The sequence below is a fragment of the Nannospalax galili genome, unplaced genomic scaffold (genome assembly GCF_000622305.1).
Source record: "Nannospalax galili isolate Female #2095 unplaced genomic scaffold, S.galili_v1.0 scaffold690, whole genome shotgun sequence".
Classification (NCBI taxonomy): domain Eukaryota; kingdom Metazoa; phylum Chordata; class Mammalia; order Rodentia; family Spalacidae; genus Nannospalax; species Nannospalax galili.
Window position 1 is genome coordinate 2,470,757 of NW_008329288.1, and position 17,035 is coordinate 2,487,791.

At 42.2% G+C, this 17,035-nt stretch overlaps 2 protein-coding genes across 5 annotated transcripts in view; both read right to left on the reverse strand.

Moving 5' to 3' along the window:
- Positions 1 to 12,035, reverse strand: part of Stt3a (STT3 oligosaccharyltransferase complex catalytic subunit A) — a 40,826-nt gene extending 28,791 nt beyond the window's left edge. Inside the window, exons 1-6 of one of the 3 annotated variants that reach the window (XM_008834919.2) lie at positions 11,917 to 12,035; positions 8,802 to 8,929; positions 7,553 to 7,613; positions 3,320 to 3,441; positions 2,647 to 2,792; positions 886 to 976 (exon numbers count right to left, since the gene is read on the reverse strand). In XM_008834919.2, coding sequence (XP_008833141.1) covers positions 886 to 976; positions 2,647 to 2,792; positions 3,320 to 3,441; positions 7,553 to 7,613; positions 8,802 to 8,889 — 508 coding nt within the window. In that variant the 5' untranslated portion in view covers positions 8,890 to 8,929; positions 11,917 to 12,035. Of the gene's footprint in view, positions 1 to 885; positions 977 to 2,646; positions 2,793 to 3,319; positions 3,442 to 7,552; positions 7,614 to 8,801; positions 8,930 to 11,290; positions 11,344 to 11,877 lie in introns of those variants that run through there. The other 2 variants (XM_029564429.1, XM_029564422.1) reach the window with 2 other exon arrangements.
- Positions 12,036 to 15,436: 3,401 nt separating this feature from the next.
- Positions 15,437 to 17,035, reverse strand: part of Ei24 (EI24 autophagy associated transmembrane protein) — a 16,871-nt gene continuing 15,272 nt past the window's right edge. For both annotated transcript variants that reach the window (XM_008834934.2, XM_017798623.2), the window contains exon 11: positions 15,437 to 16,577. In XM_008834934.2, coding sequence (XP_008833156.1) covers positions 16,415 to 16,577 — 163 coding nt within the window. In that variant the 3' untranslated portion in view covers positions 15,437 to 16,414. The remainder of the gene's footprint in view (positions 16,578 to 17,035) is intronic.

Below are 17,035 nucleotides of genomic sequence, written 5' to 3' on the forward strand. Positions count from 1 at the left end.
ATGAACTGTGACCTGGGAGATGTAAGCTGAATAAACCCTTTTCTCCCCAGGTTGGTATTGGTCAGAGTATTTTGTCACAGCAATGAAGAAACAAACTAAGACAAACCCTCAGGGCAGGCCAGCTATTGCCCTCAGCAGTTACACAGAGTGAGAAAGGAGAAAAGGGAAAAGGGAAAAAAAAAAACCATGCCTTTCAAGCTAGCCTGGAGGTCAGACACATAACAAACTAGCAGCCACATGGTAGGGAGGGAGCTCTAGAGAAAAAGTAAAGAAACCCAAAATGTTGGGAAAGGCATGCTGAGAAAAAAATAGAAGAAAAGGAGTGGTTACACTTTTCTGAAGAATTTAGAAGAGGGGCAGACTTACAAATCTGCATGTCTGTGACCGATAGGTTACAGCCTGCCACTGGAGTTACTTTTACAGGTCCATTTTTATCTTCCTTAATAAATTATGGGACAACATTATCTAATTTATTACCTATCTCTTCAATTTCCTAATTACAGAAAAAAATAATCTACTTAATCTACTTATCTTTGTAATAATTAACATTTTCCCCAATAAAGTAAATATGTTGAAATGAAAGAGAATAGACTCCTACAAGTTGTCCTCTGACCTTCACTTGTGTGTATACACACACACAAAGTAAATAAATAGATAAAGAAAAAACAATTTAAAAAAAAAAAAAAGAAGTAGTTTCCAATTAACTCTCCAGAAGGGATGACCAGACAGTATAAACTTGCCCAAGATGCCTTCCTGCCAATTTCTAACTTCTCACCAAATACCATTTTTATTATTGCTAGGCAATAAAGATGAATTCAAACTCTGCACTATGAAGTTTTACTAGGTAATAAAATGAATAGACCTCTTCAACATTCTAAGTCTCACCTTCATTATCATAGGAACCAGCTACAGATCGAGAAATATATCCAGGAACTACAGCAATCATGGCAGCAGCAAGAAGCCCAGCTCCTGCATCCTGTAAGAGGAGAAGAAGGAATTAATACTGATAAGCCTCTGAGAGAACAAAAGACCTACTAACCCATTCTGTTTATAAGAAGCCCAGAAAATGTCCAACAATTTCCAAGGTTGATGTAAGATGCTACAAATGCACACAGCAGAACAAAGCTAAAACCTTCACAATCAATTCCCCATGAGGACCCCAAATCCCAAACTGAGTACATATATGCTGAGGTCATAAATACCCTATGAACTGCCAGGTACAGCAGCACATGCCTATAATCTCATCAGGTTAAGGCTAAAGATTACAAATTCAAGGCTAGCCTAGGTGACATAGCAAAACTCTGTCCTCAAGAAAAACAAGTGGGGGTACTTAGGGGTGTAGGTGTGTTGGGAGAGTGCTTGCCTAGCATACATGAAGGCCTGGGTTTGATCCCTAGTACCACATCTACCAATCATGGTAGCTCACACATATAATCTCAGCATTCAGGAGGTGGTACAAGCAGAAGGATCAGGTATTCAAGGTCATCCTCGGCTATATAATGAGTTCAAGGCCAGCCTGAACTATTTGGCACCCTGTCTAAAAAATTATAATAATAATTACTGAGCTATCAAAACCAGAGCTTGCTGGATGTACTGATGCATATCTTTAATCCTAGCACTCAGGAAGCAGAAGCAGGCTCAGTAAATTTGGGGCCAGCCTGGTCTACATATCGAGTTTCAGGCCAGTCAAAACTGCATAAGATCCTTTCTCAAAATAAAACAAAACAAAACAAAAAACCAACAAAAACCAAGCTATACCAGAATGGGCTGTTTAGCTACAAGTATCATCATCCCTTCCTCTAACAATGACTACATATCACAGAAACACCAGTTATACCTCAAAGAAATAACTTTATTCCTTTGACTACTGTATGTTTATATGGCTTTTTGAGGATCCAGGTTCAGTTCCCAGTATCCACATGGAGGCTAACAACCATCCATAACTCCAATTCCCAGGGGTCCGATGCCCTCTTCTGACCTCTGAGGGCACTGTACAACACAGGGGCACCTACATACATGCAAGCAATATACTCATACACACAAAATAAAAATAATAAAATATTTTTTTTAAAGAGAATGAAGATGTTCTAAAGGAAGGTAAAGCATTCCATCCTTCAGGTATGCTCATCAAACACAGGAAGTAAACAACTCAAAAGATTCAAGAAATTTCTGAAACTGACCAGAGTCACTAGGCCCTACCTAAGCTTAAATAAACAGTAAGGACACCTAAGGGATACACTCAGACAGGAAGAACAGAGCTCTCCAACCTATCAAGCTGCCTACAAGTTGTACTGCAAACTCCAGGGTTCCAGCTTTCATGAGCTGTGACCCATGAGAGGATGGGCTTTTGATGATGCAGCTCTGGGTTACTTCTGCTCCTGTAAGAAACCCCCTCACTCATACTCTTGTAAGTAACTCCATAAAAGTGACTGGCTCACCAAGTTGAACTTTGATGGTATCTGATATCCTTACTTTGGGCTGTCACCGGTTCTGTATCTGGGGTGAGAAGACATTTGTTCTAGTCTCCCCAGGAATAGTTACACAACACTTCCTGCCCTTCTTAGGCTCTCAGTCCCTCCAGCCACCAGTATCTACTAGAGAAGTTCAACATTCATTCCCAGCTTCCAGTCACCTCAAATCCTTTACCTTGAGCTCTTTGGTAAGGTGGTATGTGACGATGGTAGTGAAGGAGGAGAACAGAGGGGCCAGGAAAACACAGACATTCCGGATGTCTATGGTGATGTGGAAAAAATGGAGTACATGGTAGATTGCAGCAGAGGTGATCATTAAGCCTATAATAGGAAAAAAAAAAAAATCCCATTAGGTTGTCCTTATAAAAAAGTAACTTAAAGCCGGACATGGTGGCACACACCTTTGATCCTAGCACTCGGGAGGCAGAGACAGGTGGATCTCTGTGAGTTCAAGGTCAGCCTGGTCTACACAGGAAGTTCCAGGCCAGCTGGGGCTACAGGGAAACCCTGTCTCAAAAAGACCAAAAAAAAAAAAAATAGGTAACTTAAGAGAAAATGTCAATCCAAGTTTCAACAACCTACACAGGTCTTGACAAACCACTACAAGTACTAACAGCAATTATAGTAAGTCTCAAAATTGCTCTGAATTCAAACAAAAGTCCAGAATGTATAACATATTCCCCCACTATTTCCACTATCCCATACATCTTCTCCAGAGATCCACTTTTGGAACTATAATCTGGATGGAATTACAAATATCATGAAATAAAGCGAATAGAAATAAAACTGTCCTATAGCATACAAAGACTGTATCTTAGGATACCAACAAAAAATACTCTTCCCCTCACCTGGGTAAATTGTTCCTCCAATGATTCGTCCCAAAGGGTACCAGGCTCGATCATCAAACCAGTTGTGAAATTTATAAAACCCTTCCTCAGCCAGAAACCGGGTAGTCCGATAATTAAAGTACCTACAGCAAGAAGAGAAGAGCTGTGTCTCCACTTCCTCCTATTCAAATATGTTCTGCTTTTCAATGAATTTTGCTTTTCAGATTATGCCACTGAGGAATACAACATTACCTGAATAAAAGTTTAATACCAAAAATTAAGTCATAAAAATTACTACACTCAGCTGGACATGGTAGCACATGTATTTAATCCCAGTACCAGGAAGAAGAGGCAGGCAGATCTCTCTGAGCCCAAGGCTACCCTGGTGTATATAGAAGTTCCAGGCCAGCTGGGGCTACATAATAAGACCCTGTCTTTAAAGAAATCACTATATCCACCCTCCTTATTTCTTTGTGACATCTGTCTCAACTAAAACAGTTTTCTTAGTAGGAAATGTACTTAAAGTCTAATGACCATGCAAAGCACTCAAACAGAATACTTCAGCAGGCTAGTATGTGGTAAACAGGACCAGTCAAAGAATTCAATCACCCAGCAGACAAGAACTCTGAGATGTGGACACCAGTAATTTTGCTCATTTTCAAGTGACAAGAATACAGTTTTTTAAAACTGTCTCTACCACACACAAGAACACATGGATTACTGCGATGAACATAAAGATGTTGGTATAACACCATGTACAAAATGGAAAAACTTTAACCCACATCCTAACAAAAACTTCCTAATGAGTGCTTAAACTTCTAACAAGGTCCACTCATGGTATTCCAAATATGCCAGAATGCCACCTACACTGTAGCATATAATTATACATTACATAAAAATATCTGATATGAAATGCTAAAAGCTATGCATGGGAAGTTTTTTAGATCCAAACTATGTAATCTCTTCCCTTAAATTCAAAAAAGTAATGGGGGAAAGAGAACAAAAAATTTAACAAATGGGGTCTCAAAGTAGGGATACTTAATTACTTCAGGTATTCGTGGCTCCCTGCTCATCTCCCTAAACCAATATTCTCTTTGGTCAATCAAGTTTTAGCAGCTGAAGTAAAGAGAAGCAGCAGATGGCAGAACTCTCTATCCTTCTGTTCCTCACAGATAAATGTTATTTTGGTAACATTCAGAGAGACAGAAGGGAAGAGGGTGGAAGGCAATCATCAAGTGTCAGAATCATGCCCATTACCTACCTGTAGAAGGCAGATTGAGACAGAGGACATGCAAATTAGTGGAACTAGGTCTAGACTAGGGTTATACTCTGGGTATGTTTCCTCCTCAGCAAAAGGAATAGTTGAATCTTTTGTTTGTACAGTGTCTTCTAGTTGTTATTACAGACACCCTTGCTTTCCTTGATCAGCTCACTTCAATAGTTGCCCACCTGGAGGGTCTAAGAAAGAAGCTCTAACAGTCTGTCTGATCAAGAAACAAAAGAGGGGACCGGAGAGATGGCTCAGCACCTAAGAGCACTGGCTACTCTTGCAGAGGACCTGGGTTTAGTTCCCAGCACCCACATGGTGGCTAATAACCCTCTGTAGCTCCAGTTACAGGGGATCTGATGCCCTCTTCTGGCCTTCACAATCATTGCTCACAAGTGGTACACTTACATACATGCAGGCAAAACACACACATAAAACAAAAAAATAAAACAAAAAATAAAGAAACAAGAGGAAAGCAGGCATGGTGGAACATACCTATAATTCTAGTGCTTGGGAGACAGAGGCAGACAGAGGCAGGGGAGTCAGGAGTTCAAGGTCATCCTCAGCTACAAAAGAAGCTGGAGGCTAGCCTGAACTACATGAAACCCTGTCTCAAAGGAAGGGGAGAGGAGGGGAGGTGCTAAGTGTTTTCTTCTGTAATGTCTCTAAATTCTTTTTTTTAAATATTTTTATCATTTATGTGTGTATGTGTGTATTGCCTGCATGTATGTTAAGTGACCTATACATGCAATGTCCTCAGAGGAGAGAAGAGGCCATAGGATCCCCCGGAACAGGAGTTACAGACAGTTGTTAGCTGCCATGTGGGTGCTGGGATTTGAACATAGATCTTCTGCAAGAACAGCCAGTATTCTTAACCACTGAGTCATCTTTCCAGTCCCTGCCTCCAGATTCTTTAAAATTCCTACCCCAAACAAAATAATTGTATCTACAAACTAGGTCTTCTCAATCAATGTTCCCAAAAAGTACTATATTACTTTCAAGATGATGCCTTTAATCCTACCATGAGGCAGAGGCAGGGGCAAGGGAAGAGAGGCAGAGACAGGTGGATCTCTGTAAGTTGGAGGTTAGCCTGGTCTACATAGCAAATTCCATGACAGCCAGGGCTACATAGTGAGACCCTGTCTAAAACAGAAAAAGAAACAAGATGTAAATAACTCAAGAACCTATGATTGTGGTTCCCAAATTTTTCATAAGCCTCAATTTTAGACAACATAATAGTAATGCCAGTCTGTGGAGTCAAACAAACCTACATTCAAATCTTAGCTCCTTCACTTAATAAATGACAACCTCTCCCAGCCCACCTTCTCATCTGCGAAAAAAAAAAAGAAGTAAGGCAGAGGCAGGCAGATCTCTATGAGTTCAAGGCCAGCTTGGTCTACACAGTGAGTTCCAGGCAGCTGGGGCTAGGGAGACCCTGTCTCAAAAAAACCAAAAAAAAAAAAAAAGAAAGAAAGAAAGAATACCTATGTCACTGGGCTGTTTTAAGGATTCAGAGATAATCTGTGAAACAGTAAGTAGGAAGAAAAGAACATGCTTAGTAAATATTAGCATTTTTGTGTTCTTATTTAGGTATTTGTCAAGAGGCGGAGTGCATGCGACAGCATATGTGGAGGTCAGAGGACAACTTGCAGGAGTCAGTTTTCTTCTATCACGTGGGTTCTGAGGATCAAGCTCAGGTTGTCGGGCTTAGCAGCAAGTACCCTTACCCAATAAACCATATTACTGGCCCATTTTTTGGTTTAAGAGAGGGTCTTTGTACATAACCTTAAATGGCCTAGTAAATGCATGTAGCCAAAGCTAGCCTCCAATCCACTGCAATCCTCCTCCCTCTTAGTTTCCAGAGTGCTGAGATTATAAGCATGTACAACCATGCCCAGCTAATGTCAGTTATTAATACTACTGAAGGCTGAGGGCTTCATCTTAATTTTTTTTTATTATTTTGAGACAAGGTCTCCCTGTAGCCCCAGATGGCCTGAAACTCGCTATACAGACCAGGCTGGGTCTCTCAGAGATCCCTCTACCTGCTTCTGCCTGTCTCTGCCTTAGGGTGCTGGGATTGAAGGTGTGTACCACCAGGCCTGGCAACTCTTTAAATCTGATAAACAAAAGCCCTAATTAAAATCATAGATTGTTTTAATATGGGGTTTAGGAGCTTTGTTCTAAGATTTATTTCTGTTATTTTTAATTATGTATGTGTATGTATGTGTGAGTGCAAGTACACTCAAAAGTCAGAGTCTCAGATCCCTTAAAGCTGGAGTTACAAGTGACTATGAGCCACCAGACATGGGTGCTAAGAACAGAACTTGAGTCTCCTGAAAGAACAGTATGTTCTCTCAACCATTAAATCATCTCTCTAGCTCATTTTTTTAATTTGTTTTTTCAGTGTTTTTGAGACAATACCTCACTATATAACCCAGGATGGCCTTGAACATGTTATCCTACTTCTTCTACCTAAGCTTGCTAGGACTGCAGGAATATGCCACAATATCCAGCTCTTGTTGCTTTAATACTTTTAATGCCTTAGAATTTAAAAAGAAGCCCAATTTCTACTACATAAATAAAGTAATCTTGGATCTCAAGTTCATGACTTGAGATTCTCTTTAAAGTCTTTTCAAGGTCCCTTCCCTTAATCTACATCATTACTCCTGGCCAAACCAAGAAACCAGATTTCTCTTAGCCCAGCCAGATCTCAAGTAGAAAGCCATAACCACAAAATCTACCACATTTTTTGATTTCACAAGACTCACTTGGTCAGTTCCAAATGATTATCTCCTTTGGAAATTTTGAAGGATTTTTCACTTAACTGTACTGAAAATATATGCCCATCACTGAGAGCTCATTCAAAATTTAAATATGAAACCAGGAACTTCAATGCCTTCAGACTATCAAGAGACCAAAACAAAAATACCAAAACAAAACTACAAAAAAATAAATAAGGAAATATCAAAGCAAGCAAAGTTACTCACGGATCAAACTCATGGATAACACTTTCGAATCTCAGGACAGCAAAGAGACGAGTTGAAAAAGCTGCAAAAATCCAGACAATGAATATTTTAATGGTGGCATGCTATTAAAGAACAACAGAAGATAAACAATAGCATTATGGAGCAGACAGAATTATCTGGCAGAACTCATAAAGGGTTAGGAAATCTTAAAAACACAGTAAATTCTCAAGAGACTCTCAAAAATACTAAAGCAAACCAGGTATGATAGATAGTACATGCCTATGACCCTAGTACTTGGAAGGCTAAGGGAGGAGTTTGAGGCCAGTCTGGGTTATACAGCAAGACTCAGTCTTAACCTAGCTACTTTTTCTGTCGCTGTGATAAAATACCTGTCAAAAGCAACATAAGGCAGAAAAGGTTTATTTTGGCTTACAGTTCAAGGGTGAGGGAACTGTGGGCAGGAAAGGGAAGGAGGCAAAAGCATAAGGTAGTAGATCACACTATGTTCAATCAGGAAGACGTCATGAATGCTAGTACTCAGCTCATATTATTATTTTTTGGTCCAGGACACCAGCCCATATAATGGTGCCTTAAGGTAGTAAGCCTTCCTACCTCAATGAACCTAATCAAGATAACCCCCGACAAGCATGCCCAGAGGCTAATCTATCTAGATAATCCCTCACTGGCTCACCCAGAGGCTTGTCTCCTAGGTAATTCTGTCAAGTTGGCAATATTAATCACCACAAGCACCAGAGTTGAAGACAAATCTTTTATAAACTTAAGTATCCAATAGCTCCCATTTTCTTTCAGTCCCAAGAATGTAAAATACATCATACTTTGTATTTTTTCCTAGATAATCTACAGTCCTGAGTTTGATATTTCTTGAGTTATTTTGTCTTTATGAAATGAGGAATGGAAAAAGAACAAGAGCAATATGATAAAAGAAACCATTTTAAGAAAGCCATTTTTTTTCTCTTTAAGATTTTCTTTTTTCCAAGGCTGGAGAGATGGCTCAGCAGTTAAGAACACTGACTGTTCTTGCAGAAGACCTGGGTTCGAATCCCAGCACCCACATGGCAGCTAACAAATGTCCATAACTTAACTCCAGTTCCAGGGGATCCGACAGTCTCTTCTGTTCTCCATGGGCATTGCATGACACAGGTGCACTTACCTACATACAGGCAATACATGTATACACATAAAACAAAAAATATTAAAAAAAATATATTTCTTTTTTCCAACCCAAGGAGAGACCCGCATGCAAACTCACATAACACAGCAGCCATTGACAGGATGAGAAGCTTCAGAAGTGTGTCCTGCTTCTCATAGGACAATCGCAAAAATCCAAGTTTAGTCATCTTGACATCAAAGGGGTGATAATTGATGATATTCAAATAGCTAAAATGGAAAAAGATCATGGGATATTGAATATCTTCAATTTAACTTTAATCTTTGATGGTGGGAAAGAACCATAAAGTATAAATGATCTAGGAAAATACAGAGGGATCAGGGATAATACCAACATCCTAGCTTTGCCTAAAGTATGATGTACTGGCAAGGAAGCAAACAATTAATGTGCCAAGACTAAAAAGGTAGGGTTGGGCCGGGTGTGGTGGCGCATGCCTTTAATCCCAGCACTCGGGAGGCAGAGGCAGGCGGAGGTCTGCGAGTTCAAGGCCAGCCTGGTCTACATAGTGAGTTCCAGGACAGCTGGGCCTATAGGGAGACCCTGTCTCAAAAAGACCAAAAGAAAAAAAAAAAAAAAAGGTAGGGTCAACCTGGTATGGTGGTATACAACTTTAATCCCAGCAGCAATTTGGAGACAGAGGCAGGCAGATCTCTTTCTATAACTTCAAGCTCAGCCTGGTCTGCAAAGCAAGTTCCAGACCAGCCAGGGAAACCTAATGAAACCCTGTATCAAAGGGGAGGAAAAAAGGGTTAAAAAAGGAGTAATCAAAACATACCATTCAACATGTCTGATTCTAGCTACAAAGGAGAAGGCAGATGGATCAAAGGCTCCAGGCCTGACTCCCAATTCAGCAAGAGCCTGTCTCAAAATGAAAACCTTTGTAGAGGGCTGGCCATGGCGTTTAACAGAAGAGCACTTGCTTAGCAATGCAAAAGGTCCTGGGTTTCAATCTTCAGTACTACAAAAATGAATTAATAAATATTCTACTCACAATTCTGTTTCCTATTTCCTCACTGCTACCATAAGCATAATTGGCCAAGCACGACACAAGGATCAAGAAGGAACAAAAGTAGAAAAGGGGGATGGAGGGAAGGATGCCAAAATAAATAGATGGGAAGCAAAACAAAAATAATTTTAAAAAAATAAATGGAAAGAAGGAATTCAGGACAATGCATTTTTTATTTTTAAAGCAGGGTATGGGGGCTAGAGAGATGGTTCAGCAGTTAAGAGCACTGACCACTCTTGCAGGGGACCTGGGTTCGGTTCTCAGCACCCACATGGTAGCTAATGACTGTCCATAAGTTCAGCTCCAGGGGATCTGTGGCTTGTGTGGCCTTCTTCTGACCTCCATGGGCATTGCATGACATGAGTACACTTACACATATACAGGCAATACACTCATACACATGAAATAATAATTTAAAAAACAAAAACAAAAACAGGGTATGATGGTTTGTGATTACTTGGTGAGGCTGGAAAAGGAGGATCACTGATTTTGGGTCCAGTAATAAGTTCCAGGTCTCCAGCAGCACTTGCTGCTCTTGCAGAGGACTAGGGTTTGGTTTCCAGGACCTACATGACAGCTCATAACTGTCTATAATTCCAGTTCCAAGGAATCAGACAGCCTCTTCTGGCCTCTGCAGGCACTGCAAGCGTGTACTACACATATATACATGCAAACAAAACAGTCACACACATAAACTAAGTCTTTAAAAAAAAACAGGGAATGAACGTTAAGTACAGAAGTGAAAGAGGAAAACTAGAAATCATGACTGGAACATGAACTGGAACAATTTCTCGCCCCTATTTTATGGCTCAGTTGATTGCTACAGGCATCTTTCCACTCCAAATCCAAGTGTGGTTGCATGGCTAACTAAAGAGCAAACTGATCACTAATTCAAGTGTAATCATGAACTCCAGAGGAGATAAACATACTCAGACCACTGTATTTTCAATTTCATAATTCACACTGTAACTACTACTCAGGTCTATTCCCCATTCCAATCATGTTTCAAGGCATCTCTGTAACTAACCTTGCTGATTTAAATAAATAACTGGTAGCTTAAAGGGACATCTCATAGCACCAGATACCCTGGAGGGAAAAGATAAACTTTTCCTACTGTAGGGAAAAAATGGGGGTGGGGGAACTAAACTAAATTAAAATGTTGAGGAAAGGCTGTAGAGTGTTCAGAATTGCAATCACTTATGGACAAGAAGTGTGTCAAGGACTAGGAGATAAAGAATGTAACAATAGATTATGGAGCACAGTTCTAAACTATGTAGGAAAAGGAACCTACATTATTACAGATCTTTCCCAGTTTAAAAAAGAGAAAGGTAACACTGGACTAGATGGAAAAATCACAAAGGAATCAGATAGGGACTACATAATTAATTGTCCCAGAAGAGCAGTTTTACCTATACGTGTTTAATTATAATTCCTAAGGGAAGGGTTGTGGTGCAAACTCCGGGAAGTGAACACTCCATTCCCATCTCTCAAGTCTATAGCTTGTTTTCTGGAAATGGATGAAACAGAAACGAACTTAACACCAGAGTAGACACGATCCACACACCTGAAGAGTAAGCGGAGGAAACCAGAGGGCTAGAAGCTGGACTTGAAAAAACGAGTAAAGGCAGACGGTGATTTAAGGCCGAGCACAGGGACTTTTCACCTGTGCTCTCAGGTTTCCACACTGCGATGGAGCACGTGAGAGAAAGACATTTCTCGCTCAGCATCCTGAAAGCCGCGGCATCCTCACCCACCCTGACTAGTGGCCAGGGCTGCATCCTCCCAGCCTGGCTTCCCCACACGCATGTCCACGTCCTCACCCAGGGCTTCCCTGGCCTCGCGCTCGTCCCTCCGGCCCTGTCCTGCAGCTCCCAGGCCCCTCTCCTGGCACCCTCACCGAGCAGCCCCCAGACCCCCCACCCCACCCCCTCAGCGTCTCCCTCCCAGCTAGTTCCGGGATAGTCTTTCCCACCAGCCCACGGGCCTCCCTGGCCCCTTCATCAAGCCGTCCCACCCACAGTCCGCGGGGGCCCCACACCACACCCCACGCCCCCTCTTCCAGAAGGCCACCAGCAGGCTCTGCTCCCCATGGCCTTTCCACAGGCCTGAAGCCTGCACTTCGTTGAGGCCCGCCACCACCTCGGGCTGCACCTGCGCTAATTTTCCAGCGCTGCGCCGCGGCCTTCTCACCTGACGGACGCTCCCAGAGAACCCACTCTGCTTCCCGGGCCATCCGCCCAAGGGTGCACCCAACCCTGACTGCAGCCGGGGCACGCCTCCCTGGCCGCTTCTCATTGACTGGCTCTCGGCCAATAGACCATCTTCGGGAAGCGATAGGATTCTGACCCTGTCTATCACTTCCGCAGGCGTGGACCAAGCTGGAGTCCCACTTTTTAATTGGTCACCTTCAGCTATCACTTAGCAGCCAGGAGGCGGGACTACGCGCTCCCTCCGATCTGTGATAGGCCGGCGTGGGGAGCGAAGAGCGCGGAAAGAACCGGTTCTGCGCAGTTTGGTTGAGGGCCGAGGAGTGACGTGTCGGTCTGTGGACCGGGAAGGAGTCGCAGTGGGAAGGAGCGGCCGGTGTTTCCCACCCTCGTGACCAGAAGCGGAAATACGGTGAGAAAGCGGCTGTCGCCCCACATCCCAAAAAAGTTGGGCTGTGAAGCCGTTTGCCTCCGATTAAGGTAGAAATGGACCGTTACCCAGTCAGCGGTTGAAGGAAAGAGGGAACAGTGCTCTTCCGTTTCTGAAAACTCCGGCGTCGTGGTCCACATGGATCCATCGTGTATACGACTTGTCTTCTCTAATCCACTCCAGAAATGGTTTTGATTATGTGCCAGTAACTTCGACAATGCCAAGGCCTAAAAGGGCTGTCAGGGTAGGGCTGGAACAGCCGCCCGTGCCAGACTTAAGACAGCACCGGACCAAAGATCTGCCTCTGGGGAGTCAGAAGGCCGCCGAGCCCTGTTTGTCACTGCCCCATCGCTAGATCCCTGCGAGCGAGTTGCTTTCCTGCCTCACTTTCTCTCCCCGACCCCTCAAGAACGGTGCTGTGGGCAGGGAGGGGGGCAGTTTCAGTAGCCAATCGCGTCATCTTTTAGACTTTAACATATACCGGGTTGTCTTCCTGCGCTTTTGCGACTTACATGCCTCTGAGCAAATGCTAAAGACTGAAGCATCTGGACGTGTGCACATTAGATGCCAATGACTTCCCTTTTTACCATCCCATGGAGAATACCTTTGAAATTTACTGAAAGTGCATTATTTAAAGTGGTGCTTCCCAATCATGTATTTCCTCAAAATTCATATGACCAGTTTTACCCTGGGACCTTAGGACTCAATTGCTTATTTTGTTACTATAGTAAATGTCCCATGTAATTTTACTTCAGCAAGAGTAAACATTGGGACTGGAGAGATGGCTCAGCTGTTAAGAGCACTGTCTGCTCTAGCAGAGGACCCGGGTTGATTCCCAGCACCGGCGGCTTAACAATCGTTCACAACTTTAGTTCTAGGGGGAATCTGCACCCTCTTCTAACATCCGCTGGCATTGTACACTATGGGTGCACTTACATACATGCAGGTAATACACTCATACACATAAAATAAAAATAATATATATATGAATAAATGTAAAACTCACACCTGTAACCCCAGCACTCAATAAAATCTCAGCTACACAAAATTTTTTTTTAATTTCTTAAAATACTGAGCTGGGCCTGTTGGCAGGCCTGTAATCCCAGCTAGTTCAAAGCCACAAAGCCACTCTGAGCACTTAATGAGATCCTGTCTCAAAAAGTAGGGAAGCAGAGGCAGGCAGATCTCTATGAGTTCAAGGCCAGCCTGGTCTACATAATGTTAAAATTATATCCCTGTCATTATATGTACACACAAAACACACACACACACCGGGTTCTTGTTATATTCAAGACTTAGCCATGCTCTGTAAGCATTCTACCTTTAACTCTATCTCCAATTTGAGTAATTCTTTCCTTCTCTGCCTCTCTCAAGTGTTTACATGATGAGTGCAGGCCCCATGGCACACTGTGGAAGTCAGAGGACAACCTTTGAGAGTCAATTATCTTCCACAGTGGATTCTAGGAGTCAAACTCAGATTGTCAGGCTTACACAGCACTTCTGCCTACTGCGCCATCTTAACTGGCCCAAATTCCTTAATTTCAATGACTTAAACTTCAAGCAGCTTCTATTGGCAGGCTAGTGCTAGGGATAAAATCAGGTATTTGGGGGTGGAAAGGTGGCTCACTGATTAAGAACTCCTCTTCCAGAGTCCCGAGTTCCATTCCTACACATGCCAGGTAGTTCACAACCTGTAATTCCAGTCCCAGGGGAGCCACGTCCTCTCCTAACATCCACAGGAACCTGCACTTGTGCACATACCCACAGAGAGACAATTTCAAAAATCTTTTTCTAAAAGATTTTGACTGTAAAAAAAGATTTTTTTCATCTGTCCAGTCTTCTAATAGTCTAAGTTGGCACAAATACAAATTTCAGGCAGCTAAGATGTAGCTGCTTAGCTAGTAGGGTAGCACATTTTATAATCCTAACTACTTGGGAGACCAAGGCAGTAAGAGTGTGACTTGAAGGCCAGCCTGGGTAACTTAGGGAGACCTTGTCTTAACATAAAAGGGATAGGAGTGTAGCTTAGTTGTAATGCACTTGTCTGGCAGGTTAAGACCCCTGGGTCCAGCCCCTAGCACTGAGGAGGCAAAATGTGGCTGCTTAATTAGGCTTCTTTCAGGAACTTTTTAAAAAACTAAGCTTAGTTGAGTGTGGTGGTTCACACGTATAATCCTAATGCTTGGGAAGCTGAGGCAGGACTGAAACAAGTTTGAGGCCAGCCTGGGCTACACAGTAAGATCATGTCTGAAAGCAACAATAAAATACAACAATAAGCTTAAATAAAACAATCATTCTTAAAAGTTCAAAGAGGAATTGTGAGGTCTTCTTCAAACCACTCTACCAACCTGAAGTGGTTCTTTGCAATACTATCAGTAAAGGACCAGGTGTCACAGGTATGTTAGAAGTAAATCTTAAACCACAACTTAAAATTTTTGTGCACAATTTGAAAACCATGGTCACTTCCAAGATGTCTACTATTCCATCAGTTGCATAAGCACTTCAAACTTGGATTATAATTGCCATGTGGCTAAAGTAAAGGTTTCTGTAAACCAAATGTCTAGTCTCTTCACTGGACTAATGAATGTTATTTCAATATACTGCAATCTAGATGCTTTCTTCATAAATATAGTAGAAATGTAAATACTTGCTTTAAAAACAGTAACATTCCCAAAGTCTTTTATAAATGTAAATACAACTCTAACACTATAACCCAAGTTCATTCAGAGAATGTCTTTCAAGACTGATCGCTAAAAACTATAAACAGATTATCCAAGACAAAGTCTTATGATCTGGGGCTTAAGAGATGACTCAGAGATTAAGAGCATTGCCTGCTCTTATAGGTTCAGTTCCCAGCACCCACAGGGCAGCTAACAACCATACATAACTCCAGGAATCTGATGCCCTCTTCTGATACTCTTGGGCACTGCACTACACAGGTGCACTTAAATACATGCAGGCAAAACATTCATACACATGAAAAACACAAATAAATTAATAAACATTTTTAAGTCTTACCATCTATGAATATATGTATCTCAAGGTCATGATTTGAAATTGAACCATTACACACTTTATGGGAAACCAGCTCATGTTTAATTGTGATATTTCAAAATTGTACAAGTTTTGACATTTGTCCTCCCACCCCACATTTAGTCTCTTAAAATGCCTGGAAAACATCATCACTCACAGGTTTAATAAGTTTACCCTTCAGTTCCTATTTGCAGCACCCAATATTCCTTTGAAATACCAATCAGACCCAGCAGGGACCAACAGTGAATTCTCATCTTCCACAGTTGGAAAGTTCAGATTCTCTTGAGCATTCTGTATTGCAGTGGCACTTGTCCAGAATTGGTACCTCTCCATAGTTGGAGAACTTTAAATGTACCAGTGAAAAAAAGCTTTTTCCCCTTCAAGGGGAAAGAAGAAAATTACTCTTCAAAACCCAGCCAGTCTGGCTGTGAGGTCTATCCTGTCCCATCTCTTCTGTTTTGTTTTTTTTTCCCCCCTCCTTTTTTGCAGCAGAGCAAGAGAGACCAAAACCTAACCTGAGTTACAAGAAAACAAGACAGTGATGGCTATAAAGGGAGTGAACCAGAGCAATTGGGTTGCTCCTTTACCTCCCACATTCAATGTATGTGCTTCACAGAAAAACAACAAATTCACAAAATACAACAGTTAGAATTACAAAACCCATTCATCCAGGGGTGCTGGAAGGCAGGAAGGAGAAGTAGAAGGGTAAATGGCACAGGGAAGGAAAAAAAGTACTCAAATCAGTCCAGGCACAGGAGCTGGCAAATGCTAGAAAACAGCTGGAAAACCTGCGGTCCTTTCAGACCAATGGTGGTGGTGGTAAAAAGTCACATACTGGTGTTAGGAAGATTCTGCCTTACTACGTGCACCAGAGACAAAAATTCCAATTCCTCAATGTGAAGGAAGTATCAGAGGGCCCTTGGCAGTGGGTCCTGCTTTCCCTGGCAGGGGAGAACAGAGAAAAGAGCTGCCACATCCTCCAGCTAATCCCACCCATCCCCTTTGGACAGCAAAGAACTCAGTGGCCTGTAGCAGCCCTCAGTTTGGCAGGAGACGGATGCGGTGAAGGGAACTTCTCTGCAGAGGTTGAGCTGCTCAGGGCTGACTGCAGATAGACTGTCTTGTGGAAGAGTCTGTTGCTTAAGAAGACCACCAAGGAGAAGAGGCGCAGCTGAAAAAGGCTAAAGGACAAGAGACCCAGCTTGTTAGCTCTTCAGATGATCAAACGATTGTTTCTAGTATGCGGTGGCTTGACTACATGAAATTTAAAAATAGAGAAAAACAAAGCAACAAAATTGATCAAGGAAGTACAGATGTTAGACACATAAACTGAACAGACAGCTAAAGAATGCACTGGGGCTGGAGAGATGGCTCAGCAGTTAAGAGCACTGGCTCCTCTTGCAGAGGATCTGGGTTTGGTTCCCAGCACCCACGTGGTGGTAACAACTGTCCGTAACTCCAGTTGCAGGTGATCTGACACCCTCTTCTGCCCACCACAGGCACTGCACACATGTGCATTTACACACATACAAGCAAAACACTCACACACAGAAAACAAATTTATATATATATATATATATATTTTTTTTAAGAATGTAAAAAAAAAAAAAAAAAAAAACGGGGGAAGGGAAAAAAGCCA